This window comes from Octopus bimaculoides, chromosome 3, assembly GCF_046866305.1.
Source record: "Octopus bimaculoides isolate indiv1 chromosome 3, ASM4686630v1, whole genome shotgun sequence".
In the NCBI taxonomy this organism is placed as follows: domain Eukaryota; kingdom Metazoa; phylum Mollusca; class Cephalopoda; order Octopoda; family Octopodidae; genus Octopus; species Octopus bimaculoides.
Window position 1 is genome coordinate 78,509,002 of NC_142930.1, and position 21,767 is coordinate 78,530,768.

Sequence of the window (21,767 nt, forward strand, 5' to 3'; positions counted from 1 at the left end):
TGGGTTACCGGAGAGTGTTAGTGTCATGTGGTGCATGAAAGCATCCTTTGCAAACTGGATGATGATGGTCTTATAAATGTTGCTGGATGAATTCCTCTGAGTTTTGGGAAGTTTATGAGGTTCTTCTGGTGCTGTAGGCCTTATTTTTTTTACCTGAACAGCCAAGATGCAGTTACAAGTAAACCACTTGAAAGACTTGAGACATTACAATTTTGTTGTGTGTGAAAACTAAAGATACATACCTAAAAAGATGGTTTTAATCACCTGCCAAGCTATTACTGATGGGTCAGAAATAAAGCATGTGTGCTACTATGGATAAGTAGCATAAAACTGGTGCAAATCCAACTAATTGAAACATTGTAAGGCCCAAGGGCAAGGGAGTGCTGTGTAGTATGTGATTGTGTGTTGAACAGTTTCAATAAGGCAGTAGTAAGAAGATATGATAGATGCAAAGATGGGCACAGTTTGGTAAAGATTGGGTTTTAGAAGTAAGAAAATGATCGAGGGTGTTTGGCATGTTTGTGTGTCAGTTTGGAATGCTAGTAGTACATTTTAAAAAAGTTGGTGTAAAAAGTTGCATTAAGAATAGCAAAGGATTCAGCTACTGCACTGGCAGCATCTGTATGGGATGAGTGTAAAAGCCATGAGGTGCAGTGAACTTTGCAATCACTGAGGCCTTTCTAATGCAGGACAGATTATGGTGGTCAAAGAGTTGCTGGTGGTTTGAGAAATTAAGAGAATGATAGGGGATGTATTTGGGGGAATGAGGGAAGGAAACTGAGTCACAGAAGCTGGAAGTCATTATTTCATTATTGCTGAAATTATTTACCCTGGTATAGATCCAGATCTTAGCAATGAACAAACATGTCTTAACAGAGTGAAAAATAACATAGATAAAGCCAACAGGAAAAGTAATCCACTGATAAAGTCATTTGGAAAAGGTTTCCCTCAAAAAATGCTCCAACACTTTATTGGAAGAGAGGTATGATCTAAGAAAAAACATCAGTTAATATTTTAATTTATATTTCTTGTGTTTCATGAATTCAGTGTTTAAAAAGTTATTAATTTTTTAATTTAAAGAATTCTTTTTTAATTTTCTCTTTTTTCACAGCCAATTCTCTATTTCCATCACAACCATGGAAACTAGCCACTGACCAAACAGATTCGGATTCTTAAAAACAAAGCACAGTACATTGGATTCTTCCACAGAGTTCAAATAATAATAAAAGTTTTGGAAAATAGATTATATGTGATTATATGTTTATATTTTTGTATGTAATTATCAATGGTGAGATTTTCAATCTATGTTATGTTTAAATAGAAATTGCTTTCTTATCATATTGAATTATTCTCCATCTACTCATACACATATCTCTTTCCTTTATGTGTTAGTCAGAAAGGGCTAGCAGTAACCACAATATTTGTTGGCACCTACAGACTGATGAGATTGATGTAGTCAGTGTCCAACCTGATCGTCTGTAAGTCAGTGTTTGCTGGAAAATAATTGGGTGTGAAGGGAACCCAGAAAATAGTCCTCTAAACACTTACATGAGAGTGATAACAAAAGACAGATGGTAACATTTAAATTGGTAAGTTTACTTTGGTTGAGCTTGATGATATAGAAAAATTATATCACAATAACAATATTTATACTTATCTTCTTATAGTATCTACTTTTCTATACAGCAAAACATAGCAGTTCAGAAAACGAGTGTTAAAGGGGTGGTATGATAAAGGCAAGAAGTGAATATGTTTGGTCAGAATGTTATGATTTATGGTAATAAAACTGATTTGTAATAATGATGACAACATAAGGTAATTATGTCAGTGAATCAATCAAAGAAAGGTCTTCATTCTCAAACAATATACTGAGGGACACACAGCAGTTTAAATTACAGGTAATTGGCTTCCCATGTTTGGTATTCCATTATTAATTGTGAATCTGGCAATTTTGTAAAGAATAGGCGCAGGAGTGGCTGTGTGGTAAGTAGCTTGCTTACCAACCACATGGTTCTGGGTTCATTCCCACTGTGTGGCACCTTGGGCAAGTGTCTTCTACTATAGCCTCAAGCTGACCAAAGCCTTGTGAGTGGATTTGGTAGACGGAAACTGAAAGAAGCCTGTCATATATATGTACATATATATATATGTATGTGTATGTATATGTTTGTGTGTCTGTGTTTGTCTCCCCAACATCGCTTGACAACTGATGCTGGTGTGTTTACGTCCCCGTAACTTAGCGGTTCGGCAAAAGAGACTGATAGAATAAGTACTAGGCTTCCAAAGAATAAGTCCTGGGGTCGATTTGCTTGACTAAAGGCAGTGCTCCAGCATGGCTGCAGTCAAATAACTGAAACAATTAAAAGAGTAAAAGAGAATACTAAAATAGTACTAAAATAGCCAACTTTATAAGCATCACTCTCGACTTAAACTTTACTACCTTCACCAAAAAGGTAATTAAGCCATGCAATATATTGATTTCAAATTTTGGCACAAGGCAATTTTGGGGTGGGAGGATTTTGATAGCATCAACCCCAGTGCTCAACTGGTGCTTATTTTATCAACCTCAAAAGGATGAAAGGCAAAGTTGACCTAATATCACTTATAACAGTAACAACAACCCCAGTAGCAATAGTGTAGGAAATATAGACCAGTACAATTTTTACAAGCAATACAACCCTAATAGAGCCAAAAATGGAAGTAGGGATATAATGAAAAACAAAGTATACTTTCAGACCTTGTGCCTATAGTAGAAAACATTATTACTTGGTAGTATTACCTATTAATATTAAATATTAAAAGTATACTTTATTAATAGGTAATACTACCAAGTAATAATGTTTTCTACTATAGGCACAAGGTCTGAAATTTGTGAGGAGGAGACTTGTCGATTATATCAACCCTAGTTTTTGATTGGTACTTAATTTATCAATCCAAAAAGGACGAAAGTTAAAGTCAACCTCAGCAGAATTTGAACTAAGAATGTCAAGGTGAATGAAATTCCGCAAAGCATTTTGCCCTGTGTGCTAACAATTCTACCAGTTCACTGCCTTACAAATACAAGTAATAATAACAGTAATTATAATAATAATTTGTTCTACTTTAGGCACAAGGCCTGAAATTTGGGGGTATAGTGCTCAACTGGTATTTATTTTATCAACCCCAAAAGGATGAAAGGCAAAGCCAACTCTAGCAATTATTTGAACTTAGAATATAAAACTGAAAGAAATACTGTGAAGCATTTTGTTTAGTGTAATAACAATTCTACCTGCTCACTACTTTAATAATTATAATAATATGAATAATCCTAATTATGCCCAAAACTTGAATGCTAATAATGATGATGAATATTAATTCATAGTATTAATGATAGGACTAACAGTAGTACTGACTATATCAATCTTGAAAAAGCTGATAGGGCACTACATGTAACCTGCAATAGAAGACTTACAACTTCAGAATACCAATCCATTGTTCATTGAGGGTCGATTGCCTACAGTATAACATTGTCTATAAATGTATAGTTACCACAACACATACCCACTCCTGCAGAATTTAAATTGGGTTAATGATTAATTTTAAGTGTTGATTTGTTACAGATGGTAGCTCCTTTATGAACATTAATAGGAAATTATCTACCTTCCTTGCCACCTACATTTACCACCTCAAAGCCGAGGGTATTCCTTATATTTCTTGTTAGCATCTTTTTTAGAATTATTTTATTTTCTTTTATATCCTCTTCATACCTATCCTTGGTCTGTTATGATTTATGGGTCTCTCTGGAATTAGCTGGCCAAAGCCCATATCTTCTCACTCTATTTTTATAGGCTTCCTTTGGTCTTGCTTTTCTAATGACATATATTTATAAACAATGTTCTCTGCTAAGTTATTTGCCAATATACTCTGATAAGAATATTATGGGTCTTTCAAAATCTGTACCTGTTCATACATCTGCAATATTAGTGAACTTCATTACAAAATATGCATGATATAAGCATTAATCATTGATTATCCAAAACAGATGTAAAGGTAAGACTTGATTACATCAACTTTCCATTTGAATACATTCCTTATGCCTGCTATTGTCTGAATCTTTTGTGCTTTTATATGCTATATATATACTTCTATATGCTATGTATATTTAGGAATATTTAGGATCTGAATCTAGCCCATCTTACTTCAATCAGCTTTTATACTTTGCCTGTGAGTTTGATGTATACATTTTTTTCTATACACATTTTTTTAATAACCATGTTATTTAGAAATTGAATTTAGTCAGCATTTTTAATCGTTTTTAATTGTCTGTGTTTTTAGGCTTCATTCTTCCTAATTGATTTCCCTATCTCTTGCATGCTTTCTAATTGCTACCACCCCTCTCCTTTAATTAAAGATATAAGCATTGGATACAGGATATATTACATATATATATCTCTTAGTTTCAATTTTTTCTTTCTTCCTTTATTTCCCTTTTTTCTTCTATTTATTTCTCTTCTATTTTTTACCATGACTGCAAATTCACTCCCCCTTTTAATAAGTGTATTTTTCATTCATATTAATTTTTGTACCAGTTTTTGTGATACTCATTTGCCCTTGTATAAATTTCTAATTTTCAATTTTGACTTCCATTTTAATTTTATTTTTTATTAGTTGCAACATTTTATTTTTGATTAGGTCTTTTTTATTCTTTGTAATTTTTCTATTCTTGTTTTCATACAATTAAATGTTTTATGCTGTCCAATTTTTAACTTTAATTCAACTTTGACTTGCCTTTCTGCTAAGTCAATCACTTTCATCCAATAGATTCCCATTATACAGTTCTATATTTGAGAGATGGGGAATTATGTACATTATTTGTATTTGACAGATATTTGTCCTCATCTTGTTTATTGTTAACACAACATTTTGGCTGGAGAGTACATCAGCCGAAACGTTGTGTTAACAACAAACAAGATAAGGACAAATATCCATCAAATGTAAATAATGTAGATTCCCATTATTTTGAAATGCAATTTCCCTGCCCAATCAGTTTTAAATGTTTATTTGATGAGTTGACTGACATGAATACCATTGCACTTTTCTAAATACTTACAAATGTCTGATGATCAGTTTATTTATAGATTGTTAGAACAAATATTTCTGCAATTTTACAATCCTAATTGAAGATATAAAGTCAGCATCAAAATATAGGCAAAATTGTTGAGTTGGAAGGAAGGGTCAACTATATTGGAATGTATTAGGTCATTGGATCATAACCAATGACGCCATCTTTGCATGCGTGTTAAGGAAATATGTCTCCAAGTGATTAAATCAGAAATTGCAGACACACAATTCTCACCTCCATACTGATTAATAGAGCACCTGTAATTTTCATATTCCTGGAGAATAGTTTATTTTTGAAATATTAAAAGATTTGAATCTTTACAATAATGATAATTGTAATTTTCATGTATGTTAATATTTAATAAACATTTTATGAAATTATTTTCAAACTGTGTGTAACTTTCAATTTAGAAACAAAATACTTTACAGGTTTTTCATGTTTTTGAGGGTTTTTTTTCCCAAATTACAATAAATTTTTACATAAAATTAAAGGTGAATTTTAAAAAAAATGTTTTTAATTCAAATCTTACTGATTGCTTGTTAATATGAATTTGACAATGAGGAACTACTGAAATATGCATTTGGTCTCTTAGATAATTTTGCATTGGCAATATCTATTTTGTCTTGTACATTGAAAAATTTGAACCTAACACTGTAAGCTAATAAAACACTGGTCTGTTACTCAATGACCACAGTACTTACAGCAGTGAGCAATTTCTTTCTCTGGCATTAACAAAAACTGAGTTAGTGAGAGTAAAGTATCTGTGTCAAGGATCCTGCTTAATATTAGTGACAAGATGAACTACTGACCATTTAACTAAAGCTTGAAATGTAGATTGATGTACTATACAATGCATACATGAAGTGCAATGTTATAGTAGTGAGAAGTTGACAATGAAGGTGTAGGTGCAGTTACACCCTTTTGACAGTGATTAAAAACAAGCCCACTAGATGGCATGAAAATGTGAGATCCTGACATGTGACCTCATGGTGAGTAGTACTCCAGACCAGCATCTCCAACATTTAACCCTAGCTGTTTAAGCGCCTATGTTCCTATGATGTGAAGATCGACCCGGCTAAGTGTGTATTCAGTTCTACCAGTTTGGAATTCTTGGGACATCTCATTGGTGCCGACGGTATTCATCCACTTCCTTCTAAAGTGGAAGCCATCAAACGCTTGTCTCCTCCTATTTCCTTAAAACAACTCAAATTTTATTGGTTTAGTTAATTATTATGGTCAATGGGCTGGTCCTATAGGCATAGGAGTGGCTGTGTGGTAAGTAGCTTGCTTACGAACCACATGGTTCTGGGTTCAGTCCCACTGTGTGGCACCTTCGGCAAGTGTCTTCAGCTATAGCCTTGGGCCGACTAAAGCCTTGTGAGTGGATTTGGTAGACGGAAACTGAAAGAAGCCCCCTCCTATATATATATATATATATATATATATATATATATATATATATATATATATATATGTATGTGTGTGTGTATATGTTTGTGTGTCTGTGTTTGTCCCCCCAACATCACTTGACAACTGATGCTGGTGTGTTTACATCCCCATAACTTAGCGGTTCGGCAAAAGAGACCGATAGAATAAGTACTAGGCTTACAAAGAATAAGTCCTGGAGTCAATTTGCTCAACTAAAGGCGGTGCTCCAGCATGGCCACAGTCAAATGACTGAAACAAGTAAAAGAGTAAAGAGTACTTCATTCCTAAATGTGCGGAGAAGTTGCTTCCCTTGACCAAACTATTGAAAGATCAGCGGAAGAAAGATACCCAGATAATGTTGTCTCCTACAGCCGTCTAAGCTTTTGAATCTGTCAAAGCTGACCTTGTTCAAGCATCCTTCCTCACACGTCTTGTTCCAAATGCAAAATTATCACTTACTGTTGATGCGTCATCATCTGCTATAGGTTCAGTTTTAGAGCTAATGGTTGATTTCGGCTGTCAACAGCCGAAGCCAGCCATTAGTCTTCTTCTTATGCCAGCTGAAAAATGCTGAACTAAGCAGTTTACTTGGTGGTGAAGCATTTCTCTTATCTTCTTGAAGGCAGAGATATCATGATGTTCACCAACTACAAACCACTAATGTTCACTCACTTTGCAAAAAAGGACTGGTACTTGCCCAAAGAAACAAGGCAATTGGACTATATATCACAGTTCACTAGTGACATTTGCCACATTGCTGGCACTGACAACATTCCCACCGATGCCTTATCTCACCTGCCTATCAGTACATTGTTGTCTCCTGCTTTGATTGATTTGGTTGCTATGGCATTTTGGACTCTCTGGACATCTTTTTACCACAGTTTTCCTGCTGCAAGTTTGAACGCCTGCTTCTGTCTTTTCTGAAGGAACCATTCTCTGCGAGGTTTCTACCAGATCACCACGACCCCTCATTCCTAAATGCTACCGTCGTGCTGTTTTTGAAGCACTGCATTCACTGTCACACCCAGGCATTGCGGCCACAGTAAAGCTTACCTTTGCCCACTTTTTCTGGTCGAATATGCGATAGTCTATTACTGCTTGGTCACATGCCTGTCTACCATGTCAGCGTTCCAAGGTGCATTAGCATGTGAAAGCACCTTTTGGACACTTCCAGCCACCGGACACCAGGTTCCGTCACATACACATCGACCTGGTTGGTCAGTTGCAGATTTACTTATATATTGACCTGCATCAACTGTTTCTCCAAATGGCCTGGAGCTATCTCTCTCACTGATATTTCAGCAGAAACAGTTTCCAGAGCACTCATCTCTGGGTGAATATCTCACTTCGGAGTACCCTCTAGAATTACTACTGATCGTGGATGTCAATTTGAAGCTTGTCTGTTCTTTGAGCTTTTGAGATTGCTTGGAGTTCAGTACATCCACACTACCAGTTACCATCCCACCATGAATGGTATGGTGGAAAGATTCCACTGACAGCTTAAAGCCATTATTCACATGGCTCCTGACTCTCATTGTTGATCTGAGTTTCTCCCCATTGTTCTGCTAGGGTGCCGCTCAGCTGTCAAAGACGATTTAGGCTACTCCTCCACTGAGCTCCTGTATGGTACCACCTTAGCACTTCCTGGACAAATGCGGACCCCACATCTTACGTCACGCAACTCAGGTCATTCTTTTCTGACCTGCCACCAATGCTTCCTCGTGATCAGTCTAATTCCTCTGCAGTACCTCTGAATGTTTCTACCTGGACTCAAGTGTTTGTAAGAAACAATGCCGTCAAAGGACCACTCGCACCTACCTACAGTGGACCCTGTTGCGTTCTTAAAAGCACACCGAAACTGCTCACTGTGGACATTCATGGGGAAAAAAGAGACTGTCTTTATCGACAGAATAAAAAAAGCTGTTTCTGAAACATTTATGCCACTTGCTGACAGACCTATCATTCCACAAACACTGCCACCTCCACTCCCACAAGCACCACCTCCATTTACCAAAACACCAACTACACAAAACACATTCTTTACCTTACGAGACACATTCTGGCAGATCAGTTCATTGACTGAAGAAATTGTCTCAGACTATTTACATTTCTTAACTTTGCCTTGCCAGTGACTGTTCTGAAGAATAGACTTATGCTGCTGTAGACACTGCATTCACATTTTCTTCTTTCTGTATCATTGTACATATATGCCTTGTTCTATTTGATTGCACACCTTTCTTCCTAGTATATATTTGCATTGTATTTTTTTCTCAATTGTTCATACAACTGTTTTGCCATGGTTCCTTCTTCTGTACCCTCCTAGTCCACACTCCACCTACACTTATTAATCAACCGCTTCCGGTCTAACAGGGGGCCTCCATAGGTACAGTTACACCCCTTTGACAGCAAGTAAAAACAAGTCCACTAGACGGCGTGAAAATGTGAGATCCTGACACGTGACCTCATCTCTTCTTCTTTTCTGCTCTGACACGCAAGCTGTGAGAACGCAACTAGACTGGCTCTCTCCTATACCACAGGGTAGTTTGCAGATAGGAGCAAAGCACATAAGACCATGGCCTCTACACACCAACCATTCTATTTATCATTCCATTGTGTATATATGTGTGGCCACAATAAACGTATTTAAAGTCCGGGTCTACTACCAAGTGAGATCACAGCTTTCTGAGTGGCTCAACAACAATCTACTCCATCTAAAAAGGTAACAATACTTAAGAGTGAGAGAGAAATGAGTTTAATATAAAGATACTGAGTACAAACTTAAATGAAAGATTAGTGTCTTTTCTCTAGCTCCTAGAAAGTGACAAGTAATTATTGAGAAGTAGATCAGGATTTTGTTGTAGCTGGGGCAGAAATATTGTCAAAGGAATATATAGAGAGAAATGTTTAAGCATGATCTGAGAAAACAAGAAATAATGTTTGATGGAAAGTATGTCAGAGGTAATACAAGAAAGATTTTGATTAGTTAAGTTCAGGCTTCAAACCAATCTAAAGTTAAATTAATAAATAATTCCTAGTCCTAGTCCAGTTCAGTCTTTTTTATTACCAACAAAACTATCCATAAAAGTCATGGTACCAAAAAACCTACAAGAGGCAATCCAGGCTTCAGTTGGTAAAATTCTGTAAAAGAAAAATGAGAAAATTTATTAATACATTGGGGGGGGGGGGGGGGGATTATGATTTAGGTTTTACTATTTCAATTAGCACCCTCTGAGTAACAAAAAAATTTTTAAGCACTAAACATTTCATTTCTTTTGAATAAATTGAGTACTTTTAAACTTTTATTCCAGTTAGAAAACTGACAAGAGTCTATACAATGCTTTCATAGAACAATGGGTGTAAAACTGTTACAGTGAAAAAATAATGGCCATAAAGGTAAAGATAATTTTTTAATAAAAGATATAATGAAAGGACCCTTTTATTGTCCCCTAAGTTATTGATTAGAATACATTTTCTAATTATTTTTCAACTCTGCAGGCCATGCTTCACTAAACACCTATTCTGAAAGGATCTCTGTTCTATAATTTCAAAAGTGAAATGGAGGTAGTGGAATATTATAAAATAGTGTTGTATGGGGAATCCGTACACCCCCTGTGATTGGCTAAGTGAACTATACTAGTTAGTATAAATGAGCATGCGCAGTCATAGTGTACAGGTCGTTGGAATTATTGAATAGAGATATCGTGGAGTGCTTGTTGAAGATACACAGTCGGCGAGCTGGCAGAAACATTAGCACAACGGGCAAAATGCTTCACGGTATTTCGTCTGCCATTACGTTCTGAGTCCAAATTCCGCCGAGGTCGACTTTGCCTTTCATCCTTTCGGGTCGATAAATTAAGTACCAGTTACGCACTGGGGTCGATGTAATCAACTTAACCCCTTTGTTTGTCCCCTCTATGTTTAGCCCCTTGTGGGCAATAAAGAAATGGAAGATACACAGTCGGAGAGTAATAAGAGAACATCAGGAATGTTTAATATCATAACAGTTCAGATATAACAGTGACGATGAAAAGTCATTACGTCATATCAGTGGCGATCAGGATATCTCCCACTGTATAATGGTGTTGTTATATCAGCGGTAACAAGATTACGAACTTGTAGGAGAGTCAAAATGGAAGAACTACTAGCTTCTGTTGTGAAGCAACAACAGTTGCAGCAGCAGCTGTTACAACAGCAGCAAGAATACCATGAACAACAACAGCAACAACAACAGCTAAGCCAGCAGTTGATAGAGTTATTGCTAAGAAGGCAGTAGCATCGCATTCAGCGGATGGAGTAGCCAACTCCATTGAAAAATTCCTGTATAATCCCAAAGATGGGATTACCTTTTCTTCATACTATAGAAGGTATGAAGAAATATTTAAAGAAAAGTGCAAAGGCTGAACAAACGAAAAGAAGGTAAGACTTCTTTTGCATAAACTAGTTCTGTCAGAGCACGAGAAATACTGCAACTTTATTCTACTAAAAAAGCTGCCAGAAATTTTTTTTTGAAGAAACAATTAAAATATTAACTAATATATTCAGTGAAAAGTGCTCGCTATTCAACATACATTGGGAATACCTAAATTTTTTTAAAAATGAAAATGATGACATTGTTACATATGCAGGAATTGTAAACAAAGCATGCGAAAAATTCAAATTAGGAGAGTTGTCCCCAGATATGTTTAAATGTTTGATATTTGTCAAAGGACTAACTGCAAGTGAGGATGCAGAAATACAAGCGAGAATATTAACAAAATTGACACAAGACACTGAATTAACCTTGCAAAAAGTGGCAAAAGAATGTCAACGTATCAACCTACAGCAGGATATTGAGAACATTGAAAATAATAATATAAATGTACAGGCATGTTGACCTATAACAAACAAAAATATAAAACAAACAAGGCCCAAACCATGTTAAGGTTGTGGCGAGTTGCACTTCAAAAGGTACTGCTCCTTTAGGAATAAAGAATGTTTTGCTTGTGGCAAAATGGGTCATAAGCAGTCACAGTGTTGGGCGAAAAAGAAAAGGTTGAATGGACAAACAAATAAAGTGTTTTCAATGAAAACAGATGGTGAGACAAAAAAACGAAAATTTGTATCAGTAAAAATTAATAATGTACATACAAGATTACAACTAGACACAAGGAGCGATATCTCAATAATAAATATTGAAACTTGGAAGAAAACAAAGCAAATAGCTTGTGGAGTCTCTGGACAGTAAGTTCAATTCCTGGGTGAATTGAAGCCAGATGTAACATTTCATGGGAAGACATTCAAAGTGAAGGTCCACATATCAGAAAATGCCATGAATCTGTTTGGTACAGAGTGAATGGAGACATTTAATTTGTGGGATTTGCCCATAAGTATTTTCTGTAATAATGTGAATGTGTCGCACACCAGTTCAAACAGTTAAAAATGAAATTTTAAAAAATATATCCTGATGTTTTTTCAGAGGAACTTGGTACATGTATGAAAATAAAAGTGAAATTCCAACTAAAAGAAAATGCCATTCTGGTTTTTAAACCAAAGAGAGCTGTGCCTTTTGTGGCACTGAATCAAGTAGAAAAAGAATAGAAAAGACTTGAGAATATTGGTGTAATATAAAAATTAGACTATTCAGAATGTGCAGCACCAACTGTGTACATAAAAAGAAAAATAACAAAATAAGGGTCTGAGCTGATTTTTCGATGGGATATAATTAATGTCTGGAAACTTATAACTATCCTTTACTAAGTCCAGAGGAGATTCTTGCCAAGCTTAATGAAGGCAAACTCTTTTCTGAATTGGATTTATCAGAAGCTTATTTACAGCTGCAGGTAGATGAAGAATGGTCCAAGCTGTTAACGATAAATACACACAAAGGGTTATACAAATTTAACTGTCTTCCTTTCAGAATAAAAGTTACATCTGCAATTTTTCAACAGGTTATGGATATAATGTTAGCGGACTGTGAATTCGCAATTCCATACCTGGATGATATATTAATTAAAAGTGCATCTCATGATCAGCATGTCGAGCACGTAAAGTGTGTTTTTGAAAAAATAAGAGATTACAGCTTCACACTGAGTGAGGAAAAATGTAAATTTTTCTTACCTGAAATTAAGTATTTAGGACAAATTATCGACAGGAATGGATGATGACCGGACCCATCGAGGGCAGACGCAATTAAAGATATGCCTCCTCCAACTAATATAACGACCTTACAAGCTTTTCTAGGTCTTGCAAGTTATTATCAAATGTATATTCCAAGAATGCATGAACTCTTAGCACCATTAAACAAACTGCTGAAAAAGATGTGAAATGGTGTTGGACTGACGAATGCCAAAAAGCATTTGAAGAGATTTAAAAAAATGTTAATATCAGCACATTTTGATCTGAAACTAAAAATAATTGTAGCATCAGATGCTAGCAAGTCTGGGATCAGAGCAGTAATCTAACATAAATTGAAAGATGGTAACGTAAAACCGATTGCACATGCGTCACCTGCATTACTATCGGTGGGAAAATATTACAGCCAGATAGAGAAAGAGGCACTAGCCATTATCTTTGTAGTGAAGAAATTTCATAAATTCTTGCACAGCAGAAAGTTTACCTTGCAGACAGATTACCATCCACTATTAATGATATATGGATCAAAAAAAGGTGTCCCCACACACACAGCCAATCGATTATAATGCTGGGGGACTACCTTATTAAATTATGATTTCAAAATGGAATTTTTGCCTTCAAAGAAATTGGGACATGCAGACAGGCTGTTGAGATTGATCCTGAAGTATAAGGAACCGCTAGAAGATACAGTAATAACAGCGTTAAAAGCAGAAATTGAATTAAAAAATATTCTCTGTAATGTTGTGTGGGAATTACCAGTCATATTAGAAGAGATAAAAAGTAAAGCAGAAAAAGATGCATTTATTAACGAAACGAAAAAAAATAATAATGAATGAGACAAATACAAAAATTTATGTCACTGAGCGTAACACAGGTTCAAAATACTATTTGATGTGTGATAACGTGTTCATATACACTCAGAGGGTTGTGATAGCTGTTGTACTACAAAATAGAATGCTAAAAGAATTTCATGTAAGACATCCTGGAAGTGCAAGGATGAAGTCCCTCATAAGGAGTTAACATTTACTGGCCTAGTGTGGATAAAGATATTGAGAAACTGGTGAAAGCATGTAGGGGATGTGCCCTGGTAGCTAAGGCACCTCAAGTAAGATTCAGCCGTGGCCAAAGACATATACTGTGGTCTAGACTACTCATAGATTTTGCAGGTGTATATTATCTGGTAGTGGTAGATAGCTACACAAAATGGCCTAAAATTTGTAAGTGCAGGAAACCAAATATGAAAATAACTACTGAATTTTGGGATGAAATATTTGCAAGTTTTGGTGTCCCGGACAATGGCACACAATTTACAGCAAAAGAGTTCAAAAATAGAATAAAGCCAAACCCCAACACACAATCGGGTATATCACCCGCTGAATTAATGGTCACCAGAAAGGTACAATCAGTATTTGATAAATTGTTACCAGGAAAGAAACAACAAATACAGAAGAATACTGTTAATAATACAAACTATTTCAATATAGGTGACGCAGTATTTTTTAAAAGGTACAAATATGGAAAACAAAGTTGGGAACAAGGACGAATAACCAAACGTCTTGGTAAAGTAACATATATGATGAAAGGGCAGACATGTGAGCATGAGAGACATGTAAATCAAATAAAAAAGAGATACACAGAAGGACGAGAAAGGCAGCAAGAGCCTATGAAAATACTTTGATATATTTGATATTCCATTGCTGCAGGAAAGGGCAAGTCAACTGGAAAGAGAAAGAGGACAGAAATGTTAGAGATTGATTCTAAACGAAAAACTAGGCCAATTTCTCCCCAAGGAATTTCTCTCCAATAAAACAAAATATATAAATAAATAAAAGGAAAGCCAATCTCATAGGGGGGAGGTGTTTTATGGGGAATCTGTACACCCCTGTGATTGGCTAAGTGAACTATACTATTTAGTATAAATGTGCATGCACAGTACAGTCTGAGAAGAGTGTCATATGTGCAGTTATAGTGTACAGGTCGTAGGAATTATTAAATAGAGATATCATGGAGTGCTTGTTGAAGATACACAGTTGGAGAGTAATAAGAGACCATCAGGAACGTTTGATAATATAACAGTTCAGATATAAAATTGACGATGAGAAGTCGTATATCATATCAAATGATAAATGAATAAAATGAACAAACCAAAACACTAAACACTGTCTCATACTAACAAAATGAATACAGTGATATTGGTAAGATCCTAAAACTGTAATTGATATAATGTACTAAATAAGGTACTGTAAGATAATATAGAAATGTCATAAATATGAAATGGTCTTAAAATTCAGATACAGAGATCTGATCTGCACAACTTGGAAAGTGGAGAGGATGATATTTTTTTAAGGTAAAATGCAGTGGATTATAATAATAAATAAACAATTAGAATATTTCTATTTTTAATTATAAATCATGAGTAGGTAATGGGGCTGAAAATTTCTGATAGAGAATTCTCTATTTCTATGCACAGAACAGCTTCTCTGCTATTTTCTTTTATAAATTATCTATTTGTCTCCTTATAAATAGATATTAATTTCACAAACAAACTCATTGTCACAGATTTGTAAGGAAAGTGGACAGTTGACTGATTTGATCCCAAAAGCTGCTTAGAGTTGAAAATGAAAAAGTTGAATGGGACTTATAATGTAAAAGCTCATAGGGAACAACTTTGTCATGATGCAAAGTATTCTCAACAAGTTAAATTAGTCAGCCTCAACCACATCAACTGATATCAAAGAAAGAAGGTTTGAATTCAGCACAGCTATCTAATGGTCAGTGGTACAATGCTTTCTATGCTTATACCTACTCATCATTACCTATTATATCTATTTACATCTAGATGAACTAAGTTACTTGATTAGAATTGAACCATAGGCTCTTTAGTAGACAGTCTAAATTCTTACTGATTGGTACTTCTTTGTTTAGAGCCACTTACGCTTTAAATACAGCTTGAAAGTATACAAGTCTTGGTAAACAGAGTATGTACTGGTTAGTCAGAATGGCCTGCATTGACTTATTCACAACATAATCCAATTCCATAAATGGGCAGATAGGAGGAAATCTATAAAGCAAAATAGTATATTAACATTCATTATTATGTAGGTAAAATAAAAACATTTAATGAATGTATGTGAACATATGTGTAAATAGGGAACAGCTTTTCTTCAAGTTTCAGTCTTTTTATTAAGAGATTTTCATATATCTTTATTAGTCCTTTAAATTTAATTTGGAACAATAGTGTACCTATAGGAATTAGCCTTTTAACATTGCAAAACCATCAGTTACATCCTAAAAATTCCATGTTGTTCATGTACTTTGCAGTAATTCACAAAGCATAATTGGGATACTCTCTTAACTGATAAAATTCCTTTAAAAAAAACAAATTCTAACATATTGTTTTTAATACAACTCACACACACACTGTCTCTCTCTCTCGCCCTCTCTCTCTCTCGCCCTCTCTCTCTCTCTCTCTTTTAATTTCATTTTCCCTCCTTTTGTTGCATGCACTTTTCCCTGTACATGGGCCTTGTAAACAGAGGACTAAAAAGAAATCAAGTGAGCATACTCCACTAGCTGTGTATCATTAGTGTATGTGATTGATTGAGTACAAATATGCTGAGAGAATAACTAAGTATCAGATGTGGTGTACAAGAGAAGACAGTGATGTACAAGTGTGTAGTGCTTATGAAAGAAGACAACTGTATAACAAAGTGCAGCATGTTCCAAGTAGGTGGATGAACCTGTGAAAGAGGGAGATCCCAGAAGATATGGGATGAAGTGGTGAAGACTGATCTCAGGATATTGGACCTCACTTAGGAGATGACAAACAACTGAGATGACTACTGACATGCAGAGCATGAAAAGACATACACATCTGTTCAACTACAGCAAAACCAACATTAACAATGTAAGTGGTGATATAGGCTGGGAAATTACATGTATATGAATTTGACAGTTTGCATAAAAGGAAAAGAAAACACAATATCCCATCCAAAAATAAAAGTATTTTAAGAAATCAAAATATATCAACTAGATTATGACTGGGAGATAACAGTTTACTCAAAGTAGCCACCTTCAGCTTTCATCACAGCCTTAAGATGGCTCCAGAATCAAGTACATGTGATCCTCACTATGTCCCTGGGAAGATCTTCAAATATTCCATTGATGTTGGCCACCAGCTCGGCCTTAATGATGCGAGGAGTGCAGTTGGTGTCTATTTCAACTGTCCAACATGTAGTAATTCATGGGATTACAATTGAGGAGTTTAGGAGGCCAGAAATTGGAGCTGGTGAAGTTGTAGAAATTATCTAACAACATCTGACTTTCTGGAGGTATGGTAAAGAACCAAATTTTACTGCCACACATATGGTTTTTCAGTAGCAATCCTCTCCAGCCAGGGATTAACCACAGTCTCTAGCAGCTTCACATAGCTATCTAAATTGAGTCTAAGGTCCTGTTCAAAGATGTGGAGCAGCGTGATGTCACCTTCATTGGAGACACACCCAAAAACCATCACAGTTTAGGAAAACTTGGTTTGCATAATACATGGAACATTACATGGATTATAGGCAAGCCACCTGTTGTTCTGTTGTGCAACTGGTCCAGACAAGAGTTGTTTTTATCCTTCAGCTGGTTCGGGAGCTTCTTTGCTTTGATGAAGCAGTTCTCCTTGGCCTTGGCCTTGGCTGCCAGAATTTGTCCTTGCAATTCTTGTATGAGTGGTAGTGAGGTCTCCTCAATCAGGGCCAGTTACGCTATAGTCTCCTTTACAGTCCACACATTTCTTCCATCAGTGTTGCAGTGTTCTGATCTCATTAGTGAAAAAGCTTTCATCCTGTTGATCAAAAAAGTCATCAAAGGCAGATATGACATCATCATCACTTCAATACTGATTCCCAGTGTGGTGTGATGGAGGAAAAAGACAAGAAGAAGCAAAAGGACAGAATGAAACGCTAGGACCTTACCTCGTCGATTGCGGCGGAGTAAACGATCGCTCCAGATCAAAACACGTCTTCCTCGTAAGCTCTCTGTCTTCTGACTGCCCCCACGTGCTGGCATTCGACAGCATGTGTCCGACTTCCGGTCTGGCTTCACTTCCGTTTGCTTCATCTCTCTCCACCAACAACACATAGCTCATCACAGCCCATAACACCACACGCCCCCCCCCCTGATCTATAGATCATTCAATCGGCTCTCCCACTCACTCCTCGCTCCCAAACTACCTTAATTGGTTTCGTAATCAGCCAACCAGGGAGGAGGGTGCCACTCCCTCTGTCTCTGTGGTCGCTGTGCGACCCCGGGACTGGCCTGAGTTCCTGGCGCGCTGCCTTCATCATCTTGCCTACTGCTGCTGTCTTCATCATCTTGCTCACTATTGCTGGTTCCATCCTCTGAAGCATTGACAATCTTCCGCATATCCAAAACATGGCATGGCATACCATCGACCGAGACGTTCTTTGAATTGATGGAGGTTATAGTTCCTTTACCCCATTGTGATGTACACCGTGCATTTGGGGGTTTTACCCAAACTTCTTCCCCGATTTGCACAAAGGTGTGCTCTTCTTCTCCCCCGAGTCGCATTGATGCAATACACAGATGCCTCCACTCATACCTGAATATTGCCCTGTGTGGCACCGACTCCTCAGCCTGTCCTGACCTGGGCGACATATTGTACCAAAATACGGCCTCGATTGGCGAAATGTGGCCCCTCTCTGCCATGGTCTTGATGGTACGATGATGCCTTTCCACCACTCCATTTCCACTTGGCTGGTATGCCGCCCTGAAGAAGCGGCTGACCTGCCACCCGTCAAGCATTTCTTTCAGCACCTCCGAGCGAAATGCAGTGCCATTATCCAGCAGCAGCTCATCCATGGGACCTCGTTTCATGAATATCTCATTTAATACTCTCACAATTTCCTCTGCAGTCCCCATCTTCATCTCCCTCCATATGGCCAACCGCCCCGGTCTGCAGTCAACTATTGAGAAGTATGACCCCTGCCGGTAGTATGTTATGTCCACTGCCAGTCGTTTCCAGTTGTGGTCCACTGGAATACTTCCTGCCTCATGTACGCCCAAAGCAGGGTCAATAGACTGGCACCTGTCACAGCTGCTAACCACTCTCTGCACGCTCCGCCTCGTTACCTCGGAGTCGACTTTCCTGGCTAGGAACAATGTCCTGTCCACTCCCATGTGATGCATGGTATGCAGTCTCTTCAACTCCAAGTCACTCAGATAGCACGCTGCAGCCACAGCCTGCTCCGCATCCTCTGGCACCTGCAACCAGGTTCGCTTTACCCTGGTTAGGACGTCTGCCCTGTTCTTTTCGGAAGGCACAAAAATTACGCTCAGCTTCAGATCGAACTCAGCAGTTAGCTCACGCAATATTCCCAATCGACGCTTTACCAGCATCTCCGCGGCCCCTTTGGTTCGCACCCTCCGCTCATTGGTGATGACTGCCGTCACCCAACCAAGCACAGTGGCCGAATCGGTTCTAATTTCGATGGTGCACAGCCTCCACTTCAAGGCCAGGTTCACCCCCTTCAGTACGGCATCCAACTCTGCCACATTGATATGGTTGCAGTCATCCATCTTCCTGAGCCAGGCTGCATCTTCCACCACTGTGCCTCTCATTTCTAAGACAATCCCTATTGCGATGCTACTGGCGTCACACCAAACGATCCCGCTCTTTGATTTGGGAACATACCAACTGCCCCTCAATGGATCCTCTGCTCAAGACTTCCTGCATCATGTCGGTCGTTTTCTCCCCCACTCTGTCATTCCACTTTGCTCCTTTGGCTCGTCTCTTGATGAAGCTACATGCTGTTCGGAGGCATCCTGCAACCGGGTAGTGTCCCACCAGCTTCCCACACACTGAGAACAGTTCCTGTCTACTCATGCTGGTGCCCAGTTCGGGGATCTCGTTCCCTCGCCAAAACACCAATGCGCCGGCCTTGTCTCTCCGTAGCCTGAGGTCCAGTGCAGCGCCTCCCTCCATGGTCTCTGGTGGCTTGGCGACCAGTCCAAAATTCTTCAGGTGGCCTATGATCTCCGTTGCTGGCATTATGGTTTCATCCACATGGATGTCATCGATGTACAAATTGGTGGCCCTTTTTACTCTGTCCACCTTTCCCAGGATGGCCTTGAGAATTGTTGCCATAATTTTTGGCGCCGAATTTAGCCCAAACCCCAGCCTGGTCAAACAGTATGTCCGGCCCTTATACCTGACAAGCTGATGCTTCCACAGTCTCTCAGCCACATGCACCTGCAGGTATGCCGACTTCAAATCGACGATCGTGGAGGCCCCTGTCATTTGCCTCCATTCTCGTAAGGTCTCCCCGCAGACATCTGTGGCCTCGCTGCCCGTATGACATGATATGTGGTCATTCAGCTCTCGGAAGTCAAGCACTGGTCTGACCTTATGCTTTGTGGGCTGTACCACCGCCATCAGCAGCAGGACTCTGCTCTCTACTTCTTCTTCCCAAGGGATCAATATGCCCTCCTTAATCCACCGCTCCACATCCCCCTTGAACTCGCTTCTGGCATCTCCTTTCAAAGTATGCTGGTAGCAGCCCACTTTATTTTTTAACGTCGGGGGCTCTCCCCTCCAGTGCCACTCCACTGTCCACCTCTGGCCATCGAAGGCAGCACAAAAATCCTGGTTTTCAATGGTGTGCGCTGCATAGTTTTCTTCACGGTTCTCACCAATGCACGGTGTCGCCATACACGGTTTCCCTGCGACCCCAAAAGTCACACCGGCCTCATTGACAGTGACACCTCCTAAACGGGTGATTGCATCCATCCCCATCACCACGTCAATCTCATCCACCAAGTGGCCAACTACAATTGCTTGCAGCGTCAACTTTGTTCCCTGCACCTCAGTAATGCCTTCACAGTGTACCTCTCTTCCGTCGACTGCCCTCACTCTGCTTTCTTCACTCCACGTCTCTACTACTCCCGGAGTCATCAGGGTTGTTGTACAGCCTGTGTCCACTAGGGCTCGCGACATCTTCCCCTCCACCAGCACCTCAACAACGGGTAGCAAAAAACGCGCCTCTATTGATCGAAAGGGATGACCACTGGCACAGTAGTCTCCCTTAGACCGTTTCCCTGCAGACATTCGCTGGCTATATGTCCCGTTTCTCGACAACGGTAGCAAATGACCTCAGGCTTGGGTAACTTGCAGTCTCGCACCATGTGCGGGCCCTGACACCGGAAACACTATCCTTTGAACAGTCGCACACGTTCCTTGTTCGACCCCTCTCCGCTACTCCTTGGTCGGCCACCTTTTGCTGTTGCAGTTGCTGCCAACGGCGTCAATCTACAACACGAAACTAACATGCGGGCCCTCGTTATTATATCCACCATGGGCATGGCGTTCACGTCCGGCACTTTCTGCAATTCCACCGACATGTGGTCAGGAAAACCAGTCACAAATGCCAACTTAACTGTCCGATTTAGCGATTCTCCCTCGTACCCCGCCAGTTTAGCCAATCTCCTAAGTTCGTTGGCAAACACGTCGACCTGTTCGCCAGTCCACTTTGCTCTCCCCAGGCGAGCATACGCTTCAAACATTCCTTCTGCAAAGGCCTCCATCAAGCGGATTTCAATTTTTTCCACGTTAAGTTGGTCCCTCTCTTCCATCTCTAAAAATAGCGCCAACGCCGGACCATCTAAGTACAGTGGTAAAAAGCTTGCCAAGTTGCCTATCCCGTGGAGCGTCGCGACCAGCTTCATCTTTTTTATCCACACAACCACGTCCGTGTCACCACAAAACGGTTTAATCACATCGCTTGAAATCCGGACTACACTCATTTTTTTTTTTTTTTTTAAATTTTTTTTATGGGCCGAAATAGCTTGTGGTGTGATGGAGGAAAAAGACAAGAAGCAAAAGGACAGAATGAAACGCTAGGACCTTACCTCGTCGACCTTGGCAGAGTAAACAATCGCTCCAGATCAAAACACGTCTTCCTCGTAAGCTCTCTGTCTTCTGACTGCCCCCACATGCTGGCATTCGACAGCGTGTGACCGACTTCCGGTCTGGCTTCACTTCCATTTGCTTCATCTCTCTCCACCAACAACACATAGCTCATCACAGCCCATAACACCACACCCAGCAAAGTGGTTTTTC

At 38.8% G+C, this 21,767-nt stretch overlaps 4 protein-coding genes across 34 annotated transcripts in view; 1 reads left to right on the forward strand and 3 right to left on the reverse strand.

The window, feature by feature from the left end:
- The window catches only part of LOC106874806 (F-box only protein 16), a 333,993-nt gene extending 328,504 nt beyond the window's left edge, over window positions 1-5,489 (forward strand). For 20 of the 23 annotated variants that reach the window (XR_016241102.1, XR_016241104.1, XR_016241100.1 and 17 more), the window contains one exon: window positions 1,112-5,489. Coding sequence is in view for 17 of the 23 variants with exons in the window: in XM_089349270.1 (XP_089205396.1) it covers window positions 1,112-1,176 (65 nt within the window). In the remaining 6 variants the exon portion in view is untranslated. The remainder of the gene's footprint in view (window positions 1-1,111) is intronic. The other 3 variants (XR_016241101.1, XR_016241099.1, XR_016241103.1) reach the window with 1 other exon arrangement.
- Window positions 5,490-9,265: 3,776 nt separating this feature from the next.
- Window positions 9,266-21,767, reverse strand: part of LOC106882308 (epidermal retinol dehydrogenase 2) — a 48,335-nt gene continuing 35,833 nt past the window's right edge. Inside the window, exons 4-6 of one of the 9 annotated variants that reach the window (XR_001410981.3) lie at window positions 15,576-15,701; window positions 12,626-12,813; window positions 9,266-9,667 (exon numbers count right to left, since the gene is read on the reverse strand). Coding sequence is in view for 4 of the 9 variants with exons in the window: in XM_014932938.3 (XP_014788424.1) it covers window positions 9,577-9,667; window positions 15,576-15,701 (217 nt within the window). In the remaining 5 variants the exon portion in view is untranslated. Of the gene's footprint in view, window positions 9,668-12,625; window positions 12,817-15,543; window positions 15,702-21,551 lie in introns of those variants that run through there. The other 8 variants (XR_001410980.3, XR_008263695.2, XR_016241106.1 and 5 more) reach the window with 8 other exon arrangements.
- On the reverse strand, window positions 16,129-19,272 carry LOC149136600 (uncharacterized). Its single transcript, XM_089349261.1, has one exon. It carries the CDS (start codon window positions 19,268-19,270, stop codon window positions 17,864-17,866), a length of 1,407 nt encoding a protein of 468 aa, XP_089205387.1. The 5' UTR covers window positions 19,271-19,272; the 3' UTR covers window positions 16,129-17,863.
- On the reverse strand, window positions 19,305-20,756 carry LOC149136601 (uncharacterized). The gene has a single exon (XM_089349285.1). It carries the CDS (start codon window positions 20,754-20,756, stop codon window positions 19,305-19,307), a length of 1,452 nt encoding a protein of 483 aa, XP_089205411.1.